The 22,193-nt window shown below is 31.7% G+C and overlaps 3 protein-coding genes across 3 annotated transcripts; 1 reads left to right on the plus strand and 2 right to left on the minus strand.

The window, feature by feature from the left end:
- Positions 1–345: 345 nt before the first annotated feature.
- Positions 346–3,837, plus strand: LOC139875191 (uncharacterized). Its single transcript, XM_071862540.1, has 7 exons — positions 346–470; positions 581–655; positions 2,536–2,593; positions 2,689–2,744; positions 2,910–2,972; positions 3,101–3,175; positions 3,394–3,837. The coding sequence occupies exons 1-7, from the start codon at positions 408–410 to the stop codon at positions 3,640–3,642; spliced, it is 639 nt and encodes a 212-aa protein (XP_071718641.1). The 5' UTR covers positions 346–407; the 3' UTR covers positions 3,643–3,837.
- Positions 3,838–4,356: 519 nt separating this feature from the next.
- LOC139875200 (peptide chain release factor 1, mitochondrial) lies at positions 4,357–16,078 on the minus strand. The gene is made up of 10 exons (XM_071862549.1): positions 16,050–16,078; positions 7,999–8,101; positions 6,466–6,649; positions 6,329–6,377; positions 6,174–6,252; positions 5,425–5,499; positions 5,241–5,318; positions 5,007–5,165; positions 4,800–4,895; positions 4,357–4,688 (listed from the first exon to the last, which is right to left on the minus strand). The coding sequence occupies exons 1-10, from the start codon at positions 16,076–16,078 to the stop codon at positions 4,497–4,499; spliced, it is 1,044 nt and encodes a 347-aa protein (XP_071718650.1). The 3' UTR covers positions 4,357–4,496.
- A 1,570-nt stretch (positions 16,079–17,648) lies between these two features.
- On the minus strand, positions 17,649–19,283 carry LOC139840368 (uncharacterized). Its single transcript, XM_071830638.1, has 5 exons — positions 19,143–19,283; positions 18,938–19,030; positions 18,797–18,827; positions 17,790–17,940; positions 17,649–17,703 (listed from the first exon to the last, which is right to left on the minus strand). The coding sequence occupies exons 1-5, from the start codon at positions 19,206–19,208 to the stop codon at positions 17,649–17,651; spliced, it is 396 nt and encodes a 131-aa protein (XP_071686739.1). The 5' UTR covers positions 19,209–19,283.
- Between the last annotated feature and the right edge of the window lie 2,910 nt (positions 19,284–22,193).

Here is a 22,193-nt window from a genome sequence, read left to right on the forward strand (position 1 = left end):
AGTTGAGGTGACCTTAAGTTAACCTGTTATAACAGGTTAAATATATACAATAGTACAATTTAGAAAATTAAATACATACAATAGGAGATCTGAAAGTTGAGTGCATGCAATAGAAATTTAGTGAAAGTTCGATGTATTTTCAAATAATTTTCACTAATGGTAATTACACATTTTAAACTATCATCATTTCACAAAAATGTAAGTTTCTCGACTTGGTTTTGTTTTTGTTTTTATCATAAAATATTAAATAAAATATATAAAATATTAAATTGAAATTGAAAAAAAATCGTATAGTTTGGAATGTTGTTCCGTGCGTGTTAAAAAGGAAAAGGGGGAAAATTGGATTTAGACTGAGGAAATCAACAAGTAGTTTAATTGAACGTAATCGTGACCTTCAAAACAGAAACATGGCGGACAACGGCGGCTTCCCTCCGGCAACTAGGTTAATGAATTTTGTATCTCAAGAACAGGTCCTCCCTTCATTCTTCCTTTTTCCACTTCAATTTTCACATTTTTTTTTTTCAATTATATATAAAATTTAATTCAATTTATGATTGTGTTACTCTGTATTAATTCACAGTTGGACGAACTCAAGAAAACTAGAGGACCCACAGTTGAAGACGGTACTGCCCAACGAGATCGCCCCCTTTTTGAGGTCTTCACTTACAATCAAATATAATTATTAATTAATTTATTGATGTCTATATTGCTTTTAAGATTATTAAACCTTTTTCAGTTATTATCATCTATTGGCTTAGCTCAATTTGTTACTGTAACCAGTTTATTGAAATTTGGAGAATCTGTTCTAATGGCTTATGAGCTTTAAGTTGTTGAAACCGTTTTAAGTATTTGGAAGTAGTAGAATTAAGCTTGGCTAGTCCGAATATGAAGTACGCATTCTGCGTCAGATATAAAAGAATAAAGCTATTTAGGTTTGGTTATCTCAATATGTTTGTTGATGGGTTTACACCCTTGTAGATTCTGTAAATGAGTTTGGGACTAATTGCTTTACTGTTGCTTATGCCAACGTTCCTTTTTTTTCGAAAGACAAACTCACACACCCTACACGAATTCTTATACGAATGTATACAAATGTCCACCCCTAATTTGAACCTAAACCCTCTTGGTTGGAGCCTAAATACCACTAGTCCATTGGCCTAGTGGCGGCTCTTGAACGTTGCGGTTGGAGGGGCCAAATTTTTGTCTAATGTGTGATACGATTTCTAGCAAGAAAAAACGCTAACTTTGGTGGACAAAGTTTCATATTTTATACACATTTTAGGTGACCATACCGATCCTGATTGTACATCATTTAAGTTAACTTTTTAAACTTTAGTTTTAAAATTGATTTCAAGGTAAAAATGGCCAAGTAATGAAAGAATTAAGTAGATTGTTGATGAAAACAAAATCTGCGCGCCTTTACCATTTTCGTCATATCTTCTTCATACGGACTCCGATTTAGTTGATTCAAAAGCCCAAACGTCCGTAACTTAAAGGGCTACAAAATACCATTACTTACTGAAACTTTTGGAGGGGCGAGGGCCCCCTCCTGCCCTAATAAAGCTTCGCCCCTGAATTTTGGCCCTTTGGAGGGGTTCCTTTTATCATCATAGTATATAACTTATGTTATGCAACATGTGGCAAAATTGGTTGCGTTATTAGTAGATTACTTTTGTATTAATCGCAGTGTTGTAAAACTCGGAAAAATCGGCCGAGTTCTCGCCGATTTCTTGTTTTAAATGACCAGACGAGTTCTCGTAGCTTAACTCGATCAGAAACTCGGTCAACGGTGGTCAGCGGCGGTAGAGATCTGAGAAGGAAGAAGATGTATTTGAGACTTATTTAACAAGTGGATGAGATTTATTTGAGACTTGATTGAGATTCGTGATATTAGTCCGACAAATAGTCTTCCCTATAAGTTTACTTTTACATAGTAACTAGACAAAAGAGTCTAGTCAAGCTAGCATAGTCCTTTAGCTAGCATAGTACTTTATAGGTGGATAAAAGAGTGCTTTCTGTTGATCATCACTTATGAATAAACAACTTCATATTTTGAAGTCTAATACACTAACACTCCCTAGTACTCCATAATAATTTTAGATTAACAAATTAATAAACATTTGTATTTTATCTTATGTTATAAGTCTAATATATTTAAATTTTAATTTTATATTATGTTTACATTACTATTATTTATAATTCTCATCTATATGTGTAGATATATACATACAGAATGTATATTTCTTTTAATATATTTATATTTTAAGATGTTTGTTAGTAGCTAATATTTATTATATATACATATATATTAGAAAAATTATATAAATATATATTTATATTAAAAAGTCAACGTTAGTCAACTTCCGAGTTCTCCCCGAGTTCTCCCCCGAGTTGCCGAGAACTCCCCAAAAACTTCCGACCGAGTTCTCCCCGAGTTCCGAGTTTTACAACCTTGATTAATCGTTAGCATTTTCAATATTGTATTTTCAACTCTCGCATAACTCATTTCAACTTTTATAAAATAATTTGGTGTAGATTTTAAGGGAGAATAAGGACAAAAAAGATGCAGAGTTCAACGAACGCTTCAAGCATAGTGAGTGTAATCACACTATTCTGTTTATTTTCAGAATCTTAGAAATGTCTATTTATTATAATCGCCTGATTTTTGTATATTTTTTGTCTTTGCAGGACCTCCAAAAGCATTGGATGAAGATGAGACTGAGTTCCTTGATAACTTGGAGCAGGTGATTATCGTATTCGATTATTAAATCTTTACAACAATGACATTTGTTTGGGTCCTACAGTTATACGTGGTTGCAAAATAGGAAGTCATTCTTATCACGTTTCGCTTTTTTTCTTTATTATTTTCTGAAACATGATTTAATCTTTTAACTTCATTGTTTGTGTAGTCAAGGAGGGAATATGAGCAGCAACTAGCACATGATGAAGACCAACAGCTGCGCAGTTTCCAAGTAAGTTCAGTATCGGTTCTTTTAACATCATTGTTGCATTTTAGTGCAACATCCTTTATCTATGAATAATTTGTGATTCACATTCTTGTTATTCGTTACTAAACCATTATCTGATGTATTTTGTACAGGAAGCAGTGGCTGCACAATCTGCTATGCTACATGAACTAAACGAAACACCTGTTGTTGTTCCTCCTAAACCTCAGGTTAGATTCAGTCCGTACATACTTTTGACCAATTATAAATAGTCTATAATACATAATTTTGACCAATTTTAAATCGGGTATCAGACAAAAGGTCATTTGATATGACAATAATGATATGAGTCTTTTTCATCGTTTAAGTTTATTATTTGTTTGTTTTTCTTTTGTAAGGTGGAATGCTAATTATGCTTGTAATAATTTAATGTGTATTTGGCTTTTAGGAACAAACGTCATTAGCGGAAAAGAAACCACGTGCACGATCAGTAGGAGTAATTATAAAAGTGAAGCCTCAAGCGAAGAAAGCAAAGGTCGATCAGCAGGTCAACTCTGATGAATGTAAAGCTGTTTCGAGAGAGAATGAATCTTCTACAATTAGTACTACTGATGATACAAAGAAACCTGCAGAGACTATCAACAATGTTGTTAGTGGTGGGCTTGTTTCGTATAGTGATGAAAGTAGTGATGATTAGATGTGGTATTTAGTTGCATTTTCATTTTGTTTAGAATGTCATTTTTATTGCTCAGTTTTTGCTTAAAGATTATGGAACCGGTAGCGAGAAGGGTGGAGCCAGATGCATTTTTGTTGCATATTATGTTGAAAAGATTCTAACACAAACATTACCAGTGATAACTTATGACATCTAATCATTATCAGATAGCAATTACAATTCGCACACTTGTCTCAAACTAAGGGTGTGTTTGATAAAACATCATGATTAAGCGCTGAATGGTTAAAAGATTCTGATTCAACTTGGCTTTGAATAACAATAATAACTTGTTATATAATTATTCTGAATGAATTCTATGGAAAGAGGGAGAGAGAATAATTGTTAAGGCTGAATTAATGTATTAACCTTTAAGGTGTGTTGCATGATGTATTTAAGTAGGATATCAAAAGAAACGTGTATGGTTTAGCACATATTATTGAATGGTTGGTTCTGAAATAATTGTCATTCAAATATCACAAACAAGCACACACAGAATGTTAAATGATTCAACAATTATCACTTAATCATCAAGAGGCAATCAAACGCACCCTAAACCAACCTAACTATGATTCTTTTTTTTTATAATAATTCCTAAAAACTTAACTAGTAAAATGGAGGAGGGCATGATTTATTACTAAAAAGATGAATGCTACAATGAGAGTATAATAAGTTACAAAAGATAGTTTGATCATGAATTATTTGCCCTTTTCAGACTAATAGATGAATATAAGTAACACCAATATCACCACTGTTCACTAGATTATTTCGATAAATCATATATAACTATTACATGATTTGTAGCTGTAACAAAATTCTTTGTTGATAACGAAGACTCGTTAATCACTAGTGAAGTCTGCAATTGCATCCATTTCCTGCTGCAAAAGAAGTGCATCAATGAAGTAATCTAAACTCTCTCCTTGCATCACATCACCGATTGAATGATGAGTAAACCCTATTCTGTGATCTGTAACTCGCCCTTGTGGAAAGTTGTATGTACGTATACGTTCAGATCTATCTCCACTACCAATCTATGTCAGAAACAAAAAATAAATAAATAAAAAGAGGTGTGAAATGTCGTTGATCTAAGAACCAATTCATATGTCATAAAGTCACACAACCAAAATTTTGTTTAACATTACCTGCTCAGATCTTAGCTTCGATCTACTGCTTTGAACTCTACACCTCTCTATTTCAAATAATCTCGCGCACAACACTTTTAACGCTTTAGCCTTATTCTATTAAACCAGAACAAAAACAAGAATGAAATCCAAAAATACATAAAGTATAAAGTAAGTTAATTATAATCAAATTATATTAAATAATATAATATAGAATTTCTTACTAACCATATGTTGTGATCTTTCATCTTGTATAGAAACCATGAGGCCAGTTGGAATATGGGTGATCCTAACAGCACTATTAGTAGTATTTGCATGCTGGCCACCAGATCCACCGGATCTGTATGTGTCAATTCGTAAGTCATCGTTCTTCAGTTGAACGTCAACCTGAAAAACGCCAATTTAATCACACGTCTCAAAAGAAATACAAAATTAACAAAAATATTTGGTAATATCGGTTACCTCAGTTGCCTGGGGAAGAATAGCAACAGAAACGGCACTTGTATGAACACGTCCAGACTTTTCAGTAATGGGAACTCGCTGAAATGAAAAAAAAAAAAAAAAAAAAAAAAGTGAATAATAAAATTTGCTAAGTAATTGAATGTTCAAAGTCGAGTCAATTTGCTAATAAAAAAAAAAGTCAAACCTGCACTCTATGAACTCCACTCTCAAATTTAAGTTTTCCGTAGACATCTGACCCAGATATTGCAGCACTTGCTTCCTGCCAGCAAACACGATACAGTAGTTATATATGTTTATTATCACACGTCATGCATGGTCCCATCAATATAACCCTACTTAAATCATGGTGTTGCAAACGGTGGTTACGGCGGCCGTTGCGTCGATTTGGTGACTAGCAGGTCCCGTTTCGCCCAAAAACGTCTAATTAGTTGGTCAACCCTAAATTTCAGATCAAAGTCGGGAAAACTCTGGTTAGAGTCGGTCAACATCGGTCAAAAGTCGACTTTTTCTCTGGCCTGTTCTAGTGTAAACGAAAATTCCAGGCCCATTTAAAAATTAGTTGGGAAAAACACTGACTTACATTCCCTTGACGATAATTTAATAAATACACTATAGTTGTAGAAAATATTATAAAAAACCTATATATTATTTAAACTAACCGCATCATCTTATTTATTTTTATAATATTTATGTTTGAAATATTTTTATTTAATATATTTTTATTTAAAAGTCAACGTTGGTCAACGTCTACCTCGACCCCATCTCTACCGACTCGACCTTTCAAGGTCCTCGACCTTGTCTCGACCCCGTCTCAAACGACTCAGCCTTTTAAGGTCCTCGCCCCCGTCTCGACCGACTCGACCTTTCAAGGTCCTGACCGACGCGTCTCCGTCGACTCTTTTTCAACCTTGAAGTAAATAAGACATAACTAACCTTAAATCCTTTCATATTTGAGTCTGTAATATCTACCACCTCAAACTTCCAACCCTTTTTCAGCGAGTATCTTTCATACCTGGTGTGATCAAAATATAATAAGTCAAAACTTGATAAAACACATTGCATCTTGATCAAAAAAGTTTAAACGTTACATTTTAAAGATGTCCATTGCAAACAGAGAAGCCTCTTCCCCTCCAGTTCCTGATACAAAATCAAAAATCAACTTAATTTCATAATCAAGATTTGGAATTATGTTCAGAAACAGTATAATCATCATTTATTACATTACCTGCTCTAACTTCCAAAATGCAACCCCTTTCATCGGCATCGTCCTTGGGCAGTAACGCCTTAAGAAGAAGATTATGCACGTTTTGTTGTTCTTTTAAGGCCTGATCCAGTTCTTCATATGCCATGGCCTGCATGTCTTTATCTTCTTCACAATCATCAATTAGTGATTTTAAACTTTTAATCTCCTACAACAAGCAGTATCAACATCAGTGACTACACATGATGGAGGAAATGTTGATAAGTTGCATCATACAAACTACAAAGCATCTTACTACATAGAAGCTATAAATTTATGGTTGTATTGGACAAAATATCTACGAAGAATATTGTGAAGAAAATACTTGGTACTTAATGATTTTATTTTAGCGAGATATGAACTTTGATTTTCTAAATATGTGCTCTATGAATGAAAGAATGATATGCGGAATGCTTATGCGTATGTTTGGCAAAAACAACTTGTAGCTTTAGTTGAAAGCAGTATAAATGTGTTTGGTAAAATAGTTGTAAGGTTTTCCTTTGAGTTACTCCAGGGGGTTGGGGGAAAAAGTCTTAGATTAGAAAAGAAAATTGCATTAATAATTTTTAATATAGATAAAATCATGCAACAGTGTGGATCATCTGGAAATTTCAGAATGGGATCGTCTTTAACACTCATGCAATCAAGAAGTGTGTTTTATTCGATTCTATTCGTTCGTATTCGTTTTTTGGTTAAAAAATAGGGGGAAGTTAAGATGTAATTTAAGGTCTTGGTTATGTAATCCGTTGTAATTTTTGTTTTTCCCTTCTAGCTTCTCGCTAGTTTGGGTTTTTTTTTGTTTCTTAATATAAGTTGGTCGTTCCGAAAAAAATATAGATAAAAGTCTCATTATTTTAACATTTATAACAAAATCATGACAATTATACTATGTGCATATAATAAGTGGAAACAGATAACTTTTGTTAATAATAATACAACTACATACATATAAGTGTAGATAAACTATCACGGATAGCCTAATGGTTGGGCCCTGATATCCTTGCTAGAGTCTCAAGTTCGAATCTTGTGGTGGACAAGGATGGGTTGGAAACGGCCACGGAGTAATCTGGCTGGGCCGCGTACATCAGAGCATGGGATCGGAGTATCGGGTAACCCCAGGAAAAACCTTAACTTATATACACATAAGAGTAGATAGATAAGTAAGCAGTAAAGAAGGAACAAACTACATAAATTTATATATGGGGGTTACTTTAATAATCTTGTATGCAAAAAGCTTCTTCATTGTTTAAACGCTTCTATGAATAGCGTTACATTTTAGAGATTTTCTTAAAGCTTTTTGATTGAATGTCCAAGCAAAACCATTTCTCATTGGAAGCGTTTCACTCAAAAACTAAAATATTACAGCTCCTAAAAGCTATCAAAAGCTTCATGCCAACAGACCCTATGTAGGGCACACATACACACATAACAGTAAAAATGGAGACTAATCTATACAATTACACTAGAAAATTAACATCTATTTTAAAAAAATTATTACTCAAAAGCATAAGTAATCACCTTTTCTATTGTCCTCAACTTGGTTATTAGATCCATTTTATCATTGAGGTTTTGCAGCTCCTTGTTTGCTCTTGAATACTCGGTTGGTGAGGTTTCGGGCTGTCTTTATTCAATACAGAAACATATAAATGGAAGCATGATAATGTAGAAAACTATTAAAATTACAATAAAGCTAATCATATAGGACTAATCTGACTAACCATTTGAATCATCAATTCATCAAGTTATGTATGAGTCACAATCACATATCTTAAATTTCTAGATAAAAGAGTAGATTGATGTTACCTGATTAATGATGCCTTGCAAATAAGCATTTCTGTGCTCAATTGCAGACAGCCTGTGCTCCATAATCTTGATTAATTCAGCTGATGATTGAGGTTGCAACTCCGCCACTATTAATATTTAATATTATCAACAAAAAAGAGATAACTATCATCACTACAGTGCAAGAAGGTATAATAATCTTCAATTCAACTAAACAAGAAAAAATAGGACTATAATAAATATGAACGTAAAGAACAAACCAGTTGAGTATTTATGAAGGAAGAAAGAAGAGTTTTTAGACCGCAGATGATTAGTATGATTGCCATTTGCAACAGAAAATGCACGAACCAAATTTTTGCACAAAACCCTAACACCAAATCTCATTGTCTTTTGTTTATATCGCTTAGACTAGGAGCTTCTAGTCTTGTATTCAAGAAACCCTAGTTTATTTTAAAGGTTTGGAATCAATTTCCTCTGGTTGGTTTTAGTTTCTGATTCGGTTTACTGTACTATTCTAGGGTATCAAGGGCTGTTTGTGTTAGGGCGTACTTCGGTGGCTTAATTTCCAAATGTGAGGTGATCACCTCCCTTGTGTAAAATATATGATTTATGTTATGAATAATGAATGATGTATTCGAGATCTAGTGTTCTCATTTGTCATTCATACACGTGTTAGAAGAAAACTCAATTCGCGACGATGTTGACAGTATCATCGAAGGTTGGAAAAACCCCAAGAGACCTTCCCAAATCGCAATGATGTTAGCAGTACCATCAAAGGTTGAAAAGTACCTGCTTTGAGTGAGAATCGAACCTGAATTGGTAGTTACTAAGTCAGATTCCACCCTCATACAACTCAAGCCAAGCTTCGGTGGTAAATTAGCATTTAATTGCTCATTGCATTTGTTTAACTCTTAATTAAACGATTCAGTGTTGAATACTAAACCATTCACCATTCAGAGCTGTAATTCTTTCTTAATTATTAAACACCTAAAATTTATGTAACATTCTCTTTAAATTATATCAAGAATGCTTATTAAAAACTATTTTGTAATTACTATTCATGTCAAATGTTATTAAGGCAATTTAACATAATTAACATTTTAAAGTGATTATCAAACATGTTATTGCCATTCAAAAGTCAATTCATTTAGAACCTTTTAATCATTCGAATTATGAATCATTCAACGTTAAGTCATCCAGTGTTATCAAACTCACCATAAATGATATAAAGTCGCTGAATAAACTTGGTTCTAAATGAAAATTAGCAGTTTGGTATCATTTTGAATGAACGATATCATAAGATAAAATTTGTCTTATTAACGTGTTACATGAATGATAAATATATAATTATGAAATAGAGTAGATAAATAATACTCCATACTTAATACATAGTAATACTTGAACCATCTAATTATAAATGTATTGTTTTGACTTTTAAAAGTTTTATTTGTATAACTTCCCGTTTTAATATATATGTGTATGTAATATAATATTTGATATACATTATATGAATGTAATTGAGTTATAAATGCATGTCCATTTTTATACTGTAATTGTTATTGAGTATTATGTAGCACAAAATTAATTGAAAGCTCTTGCAGGAAATATATATATATATATATATATATATATATATATATATATATATATATATATATATATATATATATATATATATATATATATATATATATATATGTTTGTGTTGTATAATAGTAAATAAAAAAAATCTTAAATTGAGTGTTTGTGAAAAAAATGGGCAAACTCAACATAAATGTAGCCACTGGAGTCATTTTAAAAAGGGAGAAATTTGCACTACTTGGTACACGATGGAAGCTCGGACCCGGGAATGAAAAAAATTAGTGTTAAAATAAAACATTTTGTCTATACATACATTAAATAGTTGACATAATACTTAAAATTAGAAGTTCTCTAATGACAACACTTAGAGTTGTCATAAAGAATAAATTTACGTATAAAAAGTTATACAAATTAATGATTGGTGGTAGTTATTTTTAAAGAGTGAGTGATTAATTTTGATGTACAAATAAATTATGCATGTCATAATTTTTTAAAGAGGAATGTCATTAGAAATTTTCTTAAAATTATTATATTTTATTTTGTGAATAAGGTTGTTGAATGATATAGTCTGGCCGATATTATGCTGTTGGATGCCTAAGACGAAGTGAATGAAAAATGTCTTCAATAATGTTCTAACTGTTATAATTCAGTAGGCTTATAACTACCTTTAGTGGTTCTTGACTGTAGAAGGTATATAGAGATAGAGATACTGTAAAACGGAGAAAACAAAGGTTGAACAAAAGGTATGAGTAATTGATTTTTTATTTATAGAAAAATGTACAATGAGAGTTTGGTGGCATTTGGAATCTAGAGAGAGAGTGTGTTTTTGTTAACCAAAAAATACATACAATAAACTCTAACTCAACACACCTATTTATACTCAAAAAAATATACTATGCAATATCTATAATAATAATAAAATTATCATCCAATTATTACTTTTATAACACTCCCCCTTGAATGATAATTTTATTAGTGAATAACTAGTACTGCCTCGTTAAAAACCTTGCTAAAGAAAATCCTTTGGGATAAAACTTTAGCTAAGGGAAAAAGAGTGCAGCATAGAGTTGACTCCCCCTCAAGTAGGCAACGCCTGAGTTGTTACATCTTCTGAACATGCCTCATGCCAATATTATGAACGTGTGTTCTGAAAATAGCAGTTGGAAGTGCTTTGGTGAAAAGGTCAGCAGAGTTTTTGCTGGACTGAACATATCTCATTTCAATCTGGTTGTCCTTAATGAGATTTTGAGTGTATGAGAAGAATCTAGGGGGTATGTGTTTTGTTCGGTCACTTTTGATATACCCTTCTTTCATCTGTGTTATGCAAGCTACATTATCTTCATAGATAGTTGTTGAACTTTTATTGCGTTCTAGTCCACAAGAATCAGTAATGAGTTGTGTCATTGATCTCAACCAAAAACATTCCCGACTGACTTCATGTAATGCAATTACTTCGGCATGATTTGATGATGTTGCAACAAGTGTTTGTTTTTGAGAACGCCATGATATTGCGGTACCTCCATTTAGGAATACATATCCATTTTGAGATTTAGCTTTATGTGGATCAGATAAATAACCTGCATCTGCATAACCAACCAAATCTTGTTTTGATTCGTTAGAATAAAATAATCCTAAATCAGTAGTTCCTCGAAGGTATCGAAATATGTGTTTGATCCCATTCCAGTGTCTTTTGGTAGGAGCTGAGCTGAACCTTGCCAACAAATTAACTGCAAAAGAAATGTCAGATCTTGTATAATCTATAAGATACATAAGAACCTCAATTGCACTAAAATATAGAACTTCCGATCTGTTAAAATTTTCATGATCTTCGCAGGGATGAAATAGATCAGTGTCAATATTGAGTGATCTAACAACAATGAGTTTGTCTTTAAAAAAAATGTTTTAAAATCTTTTCGGTATAAGTTGTTTGATGTACAAGTAAACCATTAGGCATATGCTCAATTTGCAATCCAAGGTAATACTTGGTTTTTTCAAGATCTTTCATTTCAAAATAATTCTTTAGAAGTTGAATGATTTCATAGATCTCTTTATTTGTTCATATGATGTTAAGAACATTGACATAAACAACTACGATCTCATATCCGAACATTATTTTTATAAAACATACGTGCAAAATAAGTTTATATTTATACCTTTTTTTTTTATCAAGTAGTCATTTAATCGGTTATACCACATACGTCCCGTTTGTATAAACCCACTTAGAAATCTTTGTGATTTAATGGAATATATTCCCTTGGGTTTTACATTAGATGCTTATGATACCTTAACCCTTTAGGTATATTCATATATATCACTATTAAGTGATCCATACAGATAAGTAGTAACAACATTCATGAGATGCATTTAAATAACTACCAGGTTGATTAAGTATCTAATAAGTAATTGTATCCATTACAGGAGGATAATTTTTCCTCCTAATTCATTTCTGGTCTTTGTGGGAAATATTGAGTTACAAGTCTAGTTTTGCCTTGTAACTTCATTTGCACATTTCTTTTCGGATAAAAATTCATTTGTATCCCATACGTTTCACATCTTTAAAAGTGATAACGATTGATCCGAAAACTTTTCTTTTATCGAGCGATTCTAATTCAGCTCTTATTGCTCCTTTCCATTGAGCTCAATCATGTCCATTTTGTATATTCAATGACAGATTTTAGTTCCAGATCATCATCTTTATTCATGATGTCATTGTAACATTATATGAAAATATCTCATAGAGATTTTAGTTTCATTTCGGTTCCATAATATTGCATAATTTATCGCAATTTTATTATTTACATTTATCAATATCCTCTGCAGAAGGAATATTGATTTGTGGTTCTTCTTGAACACTTTCTCTTACCTCATTATCAGCTGATTTTCTTTTTCGAGGATTTTTATCTTCGGAACCAATTGATCTTCCACGTTTGATGCGTGGCAAAGACTCAACAGTGACATTATTGCCAGCTTTTGGAATTTCAGTTCGAGCTGGAGCATTTATCGCTGGTATATATGATTTAGTCACTTTTTTATATCTGTAAATGCATAAAGTAATTAATTTGCAAGTTCTTGCATATGCATTATTTTTGAACTTTCGTTTCACATTCTTTTGTGCGAGTTCAATATACCTTAATTGATGTTCACATCATGAAGCATCATTTTATTTTTTATTTTTTTTTCTCCCCCTAATCTAGGGAACAATGTTTTATTAAAATGACAATCAGCAAAACGTGCTGTAAAAACATCACCCATCATGGGTTCAATATATCTTATGATTGAAGATGTTTTATATTCAAAATATATTATCATCTTTCTTTGAAGAACCATTTTATTGTGTTGTGGTGATACAATTGGAACATACACTGCACAACCAATGTTTTAAGGTAGAAAATATTTGGCTCTTGGCCAAAATCAAGTATTAAGTGAAAATATTTACGACTTCCACATGGTATAATGCGAATTAATGTCGCAGCATGTAAATTTACATGTCCACATATAAATATTGAGAGATTTGTACTCATTATCAATTGTCTAGTTATTAGCTGTAAGCGTTTATCTATTGATTCAGCTAAACCAATTTTGTGTATGCACATGAGCAACTGGATGTTCAACAACAATCCCTGTAGATATATAATGATCATTAAATGCTTGAGATGTTAACTCACCAGCATTATCAAGTCTCATCCTTTTAATGGTGTAATCAGAATAATGTGTTCTCAATTTAATAATTTGTGCAAGAAACTTTGCAAATGCCATATTACGGCTTGATAACATACAAATATGAGACCATCCGCTAGATGCGTCTATTAGAACCATGAAATATCAAAATGGTTCACATGATGGATGAATTGGTTCATATATCTTACCTTGAATTCTTTCAAGAAACATTTGTGATTCTTTTTCACAATATACTTTTCATTAATCACCATATGTGCTTTCCATTAATCACCATATGTGTTTTTTTTTTTTTTTTATAAATCACCATATGTGTTTTTTTTTTTTATCATATATCCTTTTCACCATATACGCTGTGTTTTTCACCATATGCGCTTTTAATCATATGCGATTTTCATCATATGCGTTGTGCTTTTCATCATATTCGCTTTTTATCATATGCGCTTATCATATGCGATGCGCTTTTTATCATATGCGCTTTTTTATGTGAATAGTAAATTAATTAATTTCGTTTTACTATTCATATGAATTAATTTAGATTTACTATTTTGTTAATTGAGTAATATATATATACATCATATACTTGTGACTCCGAATGCTCAAATGAATTTGACCATATAGTTATACGTTGTACCTTGCACATTAATTTTCAGTAGAAGCTTTAGATGCATATTATTTTCAGTAGAAGCTTTAGATGCACTTTTTTTTAATCACCAAATACCACAAACACTTTGTTTGCGTTTGTTCATAGTCATCAATGAAAACCATTTTCTTTAATTTTATTTTATACAATAAAATTAACGCATCATTATTCTTTTCAAAAACAATAATCTATTGTTATTGTTCACTTGTGTCATGTTTAACATCAAAAGTCAACAACCTCTGTCTTGTTTGTTGTGGCAACCAAAAACAACCTTTGCTTTTGTTACCGAGAATCCAAGACCAAAAAAACAATTAATTTTTAATTAATCTTTTATCAAAACCATAAATGATTTTATTGATCTACGTTGATATGGCCATAAAGAATTGACGGCTGACCTACTTTTGTAAGTGTATTTCGGCTATCATCCCGAAAACGCACAACGACCTTTTTTTTTTTTTTATGAACTATTTGTTTCATATCTAGCTTAGGCAATTATTGTGAACATTTGGTCCCTATAAGAGCATTTATTTTTTAGACTTTTAGTTGATTTGTACTTGTCACAATTAGGGATAGCACCCGCGGGTCGTGGATGCGGATCCATTGGATCCATCACCCGTACCCGCGGATTTTTTTTAAGAGACATCCAATTGAACCCTTGTTCGTTGAAACAATTTGACTATATTTTTACTCCCCATTATTAAACGGGCCATTTTGATGCACACTCTTAAAAAAATAATTTGTTTTTTAAGTTTTATTATTCAACCTCCTTTTTTCAACGGTCACGTTTTTAACAAAACATTTGACAAGTTTGGAAAAAAGTTTTTTATTGATTATCATCAAAAGTTTTCTATTGTCACTCTACTGGATGGAATTATGGCATACAACCAAAATTGCAACCCAACACTACATAAGAACAAAAAGGTTGTTTTTAATTAACATATGTATATGTGTTAAACTCGGAATAATAATAACTTATTTTAGAAAATTAACATAAGACATGTTGAAACATTTTTGTCACATTTAGCTCATCAAGTCTAATACTTATCATTGATAGATTTTATCACGTCTAGGAGATGTTTACTTTTTTCTTGTATTAAGTCCTACTTTCATTTACCTTTGTTTGGAAAAAAGTTTTTTTTTACTTTGCTTTCCCCCTTTCTGTAAAACTCATTTAAACACTTTCTTTGTTTTTTTTTTTTTTTAAAAAAACTTCCTTTTTTTTACGTTACCCGTAAATTATAAATATATAAAAAAAACTTTTTGTTTAAATTTTTTTTCTAGTTTTTAAAAGGCCACTTGACCAATTTTTTAATTCTTTCACAACACCTGATATCGTGATCGTGACCTTTCACCAAAGCAAGAGATATTCTTGATAAACTAAACACGGACTCGTGTTTGAAATTGTCGGCCACAAAAAAATTCATTTGATAAAAGTATATATATATATTTTTTTTAGTTATAGAAGGAGACCACTTCATTTTCAATACTTCATTTTTGACAAAAAACTATTCCATTTTACCATCCCTTTTTTTTCTTACTTTAACTTTTAAGATATACTTTTAATAAAAATACAAACTACTTTTTCTTATTTTAACTTTTAAGATTTACTTTTAATAAAAATACAAACTACTTTTTGTATTTTAACTTTTAAGATTTACTTTTAATAAAAGTACAGACTACTTTTTCTTATTTTAACTTTTAAGATTTACTTTTAATAAAAATACAAACTATTTTTTTATTTTAACTTTTAAAATTATAAATTTAAGAATAAACATTAGTATGCATGAAATAAATAATGATTAATTGCATAAGTAATCATAAATGTTAGATAACATATAAAGACCCCGTCGTATTCGTATTGATCGGAATTAATCTCGACCCATGGTACCGTGTTGTCAAATGACGTGTTGCGTACATAAAGTACCGTGTTGTCAAATGACGTGTTGCGTACAATCATGAGGTCTTATTAACATAAATATAAATGTTAGTGAAGTTAATAAGAGTTAGATTACAGAAAATATAATTCAGGTGGTATAACCGACCATATATAACTTAAATAACATAAATATAAATGTTAGTGAAGTTAGTAAAAGTTAGATTACAGAAATATAATTCAGGTGGTATAACCGACCATATATAACTTAAATAACATAAATATAAATGTTAGTGAAGTTAGTAAAAGTTAGATTACAGAAATATAATTCAGGTGGTATAACCGACCATATATAACTTAAATAACATAAATATAAATGTTAGTAGTCCAAAATTTGATATATTCGAGTCTGAAAATTATTAATAATTTCATACCTTGATTAGTGATTCGTGATCGTTTGAGATATCTTTTAATTACACTAAGCTTTTCGTGCTGATAACGTGTTATAATTCAGTAGGCTTATAACTACCTTTAGTGGTTCTTGACTGTAGAAGGTATATAGAGATAGAGATACTGTAAAACGGAGAAAACAAAGGTTGAACAAAAGGTATGAGTAATTGATTTTTTATTTATAGAAAAATGTACAATGAGAGTTTAGTGGCATTTGGAATCTAGAGAGAGAGTGTGTTTTTGTTAACCAAAAAATACATACAATAAACTCTAACTCAACACACCTATTTATACTCAAAAAATATACTATGCAATATCTATAATAATAATAAAATTATCATCCAATTATTACTTTTATAACACTAACCAAACTACATACTATGAACATAAACTATTATCATTATCGATTTTTATTACACTATACTTTTTATTAAGATTATTGTTTTACACTGTACTTTTATTAAGATTATTAATTATTATTTTACGCTTTACTTTTTATTTTGTAAACAAAATTCTTGATTACTATTTATTTACTACATTTGATATTTGATATATTTATGTAAGTACACGATTAATAATTTTGAAACAACACAACAAAAGACAAACAAATTTAAATATAAAATAGAGAATAAGGAAGTAATTTTTTTTTTTTTTTTTTTTTTTTTTTAAAGAGCAAGCACTATAATATAAACCAAACCAAGAGTACATAAATACAAGAGTATAAGGAAGTAATAGTTTGCCATTCACAATGTTAGCATTAATCACTCTCTATCCGTGAAATAGAGAGATGACTTTTTTTATTTTTGAGAGTGTTTTTCACTCTATGTGGAGAAATGATTTCTCTTTATTCTCGAATAGAGGAAGAATTGTCTATATGTCACCTCCCTATACACAACTTATATGGTATTGAGTTTTATTGTTGTTGTTGTAATGTTAGCATTAATCATTATCCAAAAAGTCCAAGTATGGTTCAAAATGTGGCGCAACATTTACAAAATCGATGAAATTAAACCTCAATTATGTCATTTACAAAGAGCAGTAACCATATGCTTTGCATCCAAACAACATAACTTTTAACTGATGACGACAACAATACAACACATGTACATCGATCACAACGTAATTATCAGAATGCATGTTTGTTTGTAAGCTTGTCATGTAATCTCAAGGAAGAAAAGGGTTATGCGAGGGGTAGGCCTCTTTCTGTCTTCGGTAAGCCCTGAAAAGAATGAAAACGAGATTAAAAAATCATATTGCCAAATATTTGCTTTGCTGGTAGCAAGTGGCATAGGTAACGTAATTCACCTGGTGGCACTGGATCCGCCAAGTGCAACAGTTCCTAGAACAATAAATAGAAACGGGATTCGAATCAACGCATGGTTTTTACTTCCTCCGTTTGTCCTAGGCACTCCTGTTCTCACCACTCTTGAATATGTGCCTCTTGTTGCATATGTGCCTGTTTGAATCATAAGAGTCGCCACTTGTTAACACAAAACTTATCTCGTTTCAAAGGTGGTTACGGTTGATTTTGGTAATAGGTTAAGCAATTAGTTACCAATTAGCAGTGGCGAAGGCAGGATGAAAACCCAACGGGGTCCCAAAAAAATAATAATTCAAAGCTAATTATTTCGGGTACTTTAGTGGTCGTTCACCTCAGAAAAACCATAAATTTAAAACACATGGGTCCTATAGTTGAATTTATTGGTGTCCTATAAGAGTGGAAGAGTACATTATATAAAAAAGTTCCAGAGTAGTGGGGTCATCTCATCGGACCCCACAACCTCTTAGGTAGAATCGTTATTGCCTACTAGCAGCATAAACGGGCCTAAACCATATTTGTTATCATTAAGTTCAAACCTCACTAGCATCATATTTTAAAGTGGAAAGGTTGGAAAACGGTCACAAGATGATCCAGTTAGACTGTGCACATCCGAGTGAAGATAATCGCCATCCCCAGTACCTTGAACAAGGTGAACTTTATCCGTTTACCCATTTACAATACTTCAGAGGAAAATGAGTGGGTAATAACCAAACACTCGAAACTGATTATATAAGAATATGCAGTAACAAGATGAACTATTTGAAAACACAATTCCAAACATCCCTAATAGTTTGATGCATGAGTCTATGACACATAACATAACTAAACTGCCTTTGATCATAATTGTGTATCAAAAAATTAAGTACTATACGTGTTATAAACAAGTTATGAAAAACTGGATATAGTATACCATACCAATACCATACCGTACCAATAACAACAATAATAATAATAATAATAATAATCATAATAATACTCGGTGATGACTTACCAGATTGTAAGCATGTATAAGCTTCAGAAATCTGCCAAAAATGCAAAATAAAATACAAATTAGTATTAAAGTAACTGAAGGGTGTGAATTAAAACGGAGTGATGATGATGATGATGATGATGATGATGATGATGATGATACCAGTTTGAAATTGGATTCAGCGAGAGATCGTTGAGAAAGGGGGAAACGATCTGGATGAGTTTCTAATGCTTTTTTCTTGTAAGCTGCTTTCACCTGATTTTATTACAGCTATTTAATTTAATAAAATTAAACATTAAAGATCAAAATTAAAATGAATACGGTAAGAAAAAGAAAAGTTGTAGAATTGATTGATATAATTAGTAACCTGAGATGATGAAGGTGTGGAATCGGGAAGAAACCCTAATAATAATTTCGCTTCTTCCCCGAGCATCTTCTAGGGTTCTTCCTGCTTAATCTCACCTATTCAAATGCAATCAAACTGTCGTGTCTTCACAACAACCGAACTCTTTATCACCCGCGTTTTTAATTTTTTTTTTTTTTTTTTGGTTAAAGCCAAAAATAGGCTACAAACTTACACAAATGTACCGATGTCATCCACAAACTCATTTTCGTCCTACTGTCGCCTACAAACTTATAAAAAATGTGCTGATGTTAACATTTTGTTACCGGTTACCTGCTGAACCAGTAAAGTTAATTATTTAACTTTTTTTATTCATTTTATATGTCCCGATGTCGCTCATATACTTTTAGTTGTGTTCCGATGTCGCCCATATACTTTCAGTTCTGTTCCGATGTCATCCATATACTTTCAGTTCTGTTTTGATGTATCATCGACGTGTCATGACTACTTAGAAGCCACGTATCAACCATTTTGGTTGACGGTTAAAAAAAGTATTTTGTTTATATTAGCACATTTTTTATAAGTTTGTAGGCGATAGTAGGACGAAAATGAGTTTGTGGGCGACATCGGTACATTTGTGTAAGTTTGTAGCCTATTTTTGACTTTAACCCTTTCTTTTTTGAAGGAAAAAGAAATAGAACTAAAATCGGGGAATTTTATTTGATCTACAATTTAAAGTTTTTTTTTTATACTCAGGATAGTTTGTCAAAATTAGCCGTTAGCTAATAGCTGATAAATTTTCAGATATACTTTTTTTAGATGTATTTATGTGTTTGGTAGAGTAACTGACTCTGTTACATAAAAAGTAAAATTACAAAAAATAATAAATAAACGTGACTTCTAGTAGCTTTTAACTTTTTCTGTCAGTATAAAAGCTTTAAACTTCAGAGCTTTTTTTTTTTTTTTTTTTTTTTTTTTTTTATCAAAAATGAACTTTTTCATAAAAGTTAAGAGATAAAAGCTCTGCGCCAAACATACTCTCCATTTAATTACAAGTGCTCAATTACTTTTTGTATAGTTTAAAATCTCAGTAACTTCATGTTCATCGATTAGAAAACTTCTCTTTCTAGAATAGAATTTTTTACATTAGTTGAAATATACAGTGGACATTTAAAATTGTACATTCAAAAATTACAATGTAGACATCTATAGCGAGACAATGGAGTATTAAATGACTATCATTTGTAGATTTTTTTTTTTCTTGGAGAAAACATAAATCTTTTGTAACATGATAGAAGTGAATAAAAAGATGTAAATCTACTACACGCACTTGTTAAGAGAAGTGTAAGAGTCACAAGATAATCATGTTTGATCATCTACATATGTATAAAAATGCTCGCCTTACTTAGATGGTCCGAACATATAAAAAGTTGTTAAAATGTTTTTATAAGCTTTGTGTTAATTATATAAAGTATGTTGTTAGATGTTAGATTTTTTAAATATTAAAGTATTCTACCAACATGGAATCCGTGACACACCTTAAAAGCATATACAGTAACATGGTGAATTATTTTAAATATTCCGTATTAAGCAATTAACATTTAGAACACTCAGCCTGCCCTTCCCCACGTCATGGTTGCCTCCATCTGAGGATGCCGATGGCATTCCTACCGCCATGGGCCGCCCTCTAGTAAGTCCAGCTCTGCCGCCCTGCTACATTCCTTCCACAAGCATATTTGAGGACGTGGTAAATTGAAAATTGTTGCTGTTTTTCGACCGTTTGAACCCCAAACGGCTACTTTTTTTTTTGTTTTTTTTTTCTCTCTTTTACTATATATATCTAACTTTCAACAATATTATTTACTCCTAACACTCCCAACAATTTCAACAATTTTATTACTCTCAACACAACACTCCCAACACTTTCAATACTCTACATTCAAAATGCCTAAAAAATTATCATCGAAAAAAACCAAAACAAATCAAACGAGCAAGTTGTCGACACTCAACTAAGTAACGATTTTTTTCGTACACTACTTGAAACCCAAATTTCCAACTCACCTTCCGGGTCATCTTCCAACGGTCCAACCCGAATCAAGGCATGAGATTTGCCTCATACACATCCCAATCACCCGCTTTTACTCCTACTTAACAATACATCAATTATCCTCCCCAACAACAATATGTTAATCAACCTTATCAACAATTCCAATATCCTCAACAAAAACAATTTCCTAAACAATAACAATTTCCTCAACAACAATCTCGTCTAACAATTCGACAAGACGACAACATATCTTTCAACAACCACCAAATCGAGTTCCTACACAAATTCCAACGGATACCGAATCCGATGATGAAGATGTTGAAGTCGTTCAAGAAACTCAACCCGAAGAAACTCAACTCGCGTTTGTCGTCTGAGCCGTGCATCGTTGATCGAAACCACTAATGCTACAAAACGGACTATGGAAAAGATATACGGCGCGACCGAGACCCATGTAATGTTGGATAATTTAACGTTTCTCACCCAACCATGTGCACCCGACGTGACACCCCAACAACGTGATTTGGTATTGAAAGCTCGAACAAAAATCATCAAGAAATACCAAAAAGCGTTTGAGTTATCCGACGACAAAGAGTAGTTTTTATTGTTTTATGTGCTTTTGTTTTTAATTATGTCTTTTAAAAAAATGTAACCGTATCATTGTTGTTTAATAAATGTGGTATTTTGACGATGACGATGATGTATGTCATGGTTGGCAATGGTGTGTTATGGGAGGGTGTGGGAGAAAGTGGTGAGGAAGGTGGAGAGAGAAAGCTGATGTGACGCTAAAAAAAGTTGAGAAAGTATGTCATGGTTAGGAGTGGTCTTACTCCAATATTATATACATAAAAAGTAAAAACTAAAAGAGAGGTGATACTCACACACTCTTTTTTGATCCCTAAACTCTAAGTCCTAAAAATCTAAACTCTAAACCGTTCGTGTTAAAAATTCAATCTAAACCTTAATTTCTAAACCCTAAACCCAAATTTCTAAACCTAAACCCCTAATTTCTAAACCCTAATTTTTAACTC

The sequence above is a fragment of the Rutidosis leptorrhynchoides genome, chromosome 1, assembly GCF_046630445.1.
Source record: "Rutidosis leptorrhynchoides isolate AG116_Rl617_1_P2 chromosome 1, CSIRO_AGI_Rlap_v1, whole genome shotgun sequence".
Lineage (NCBI taxonomy): Eukaryota > Viridiplantae > Streptophyta > Magnoliopsida > Asterales > Asteraceae > Rutidosis > Rutidosis leptorrhynchoides.

Coding starts and splice junctions, on each gene's coding strand:
- LOC139875191 (XM_071862540.1), top strand. CDS start 408: ATGGCGGACAACGGCGGCTTCCCTCCGGCAACTAGGTTAATGAATTTT. Junction 2,594..2,688: donor CAACGAACGCTTCAAGCATA/GTGAGTGTAATC, acceptor TTGTCTTTGCAG/GACCTCCAAAAGCATTGGAT. Junction 3,176..3,393: donor TTGTTCCTCCTAAACCTCAG/GTTAGATTCAGT, acceptor TTTGGCTTTTAG/GAACAAACGTCATTAGCGGA.
- LOC139875200 (XM_071862549.1), bottom strand. CDS start 16,078: ATGTACGCAACACGTCATTTGACAACACG. Junction 8,102..16,049: donor ACACGTCATTTGACAACACG/GTACCATGGGTC, acceptor TATTGAATAAAG/ACAGCCCGAAACCTCACCAA. Junction 5,319..5,424: donor GTGGAGTTCATAGAGTGCAG/GTTTGACTTTTT, acceptor TTTTCATTTCAG/CGAGTTCCCATTACTGAAAA.
- LOC139840368 (XM_071830638.1), bottom strand. CDS start 19,208: ATGCTCGGGGAAGAAGCGAAATTATTATTAGGGTTTCTTCCCGATTCC. Junction 18,828..18,937: donor CTGAATCCAATTTCAAACTG/GTATCATCATCA, acceptor CATTTTTGGCAG/ATTTCTGAAGCTTATACATG. Junction 17,704..17,789: donor GGCGGATCCAGTGCCACCAG/GTGAATTACGTT, acceptor CATTCTTTTCAG/GGCTTACCGAAGACAGAAAG.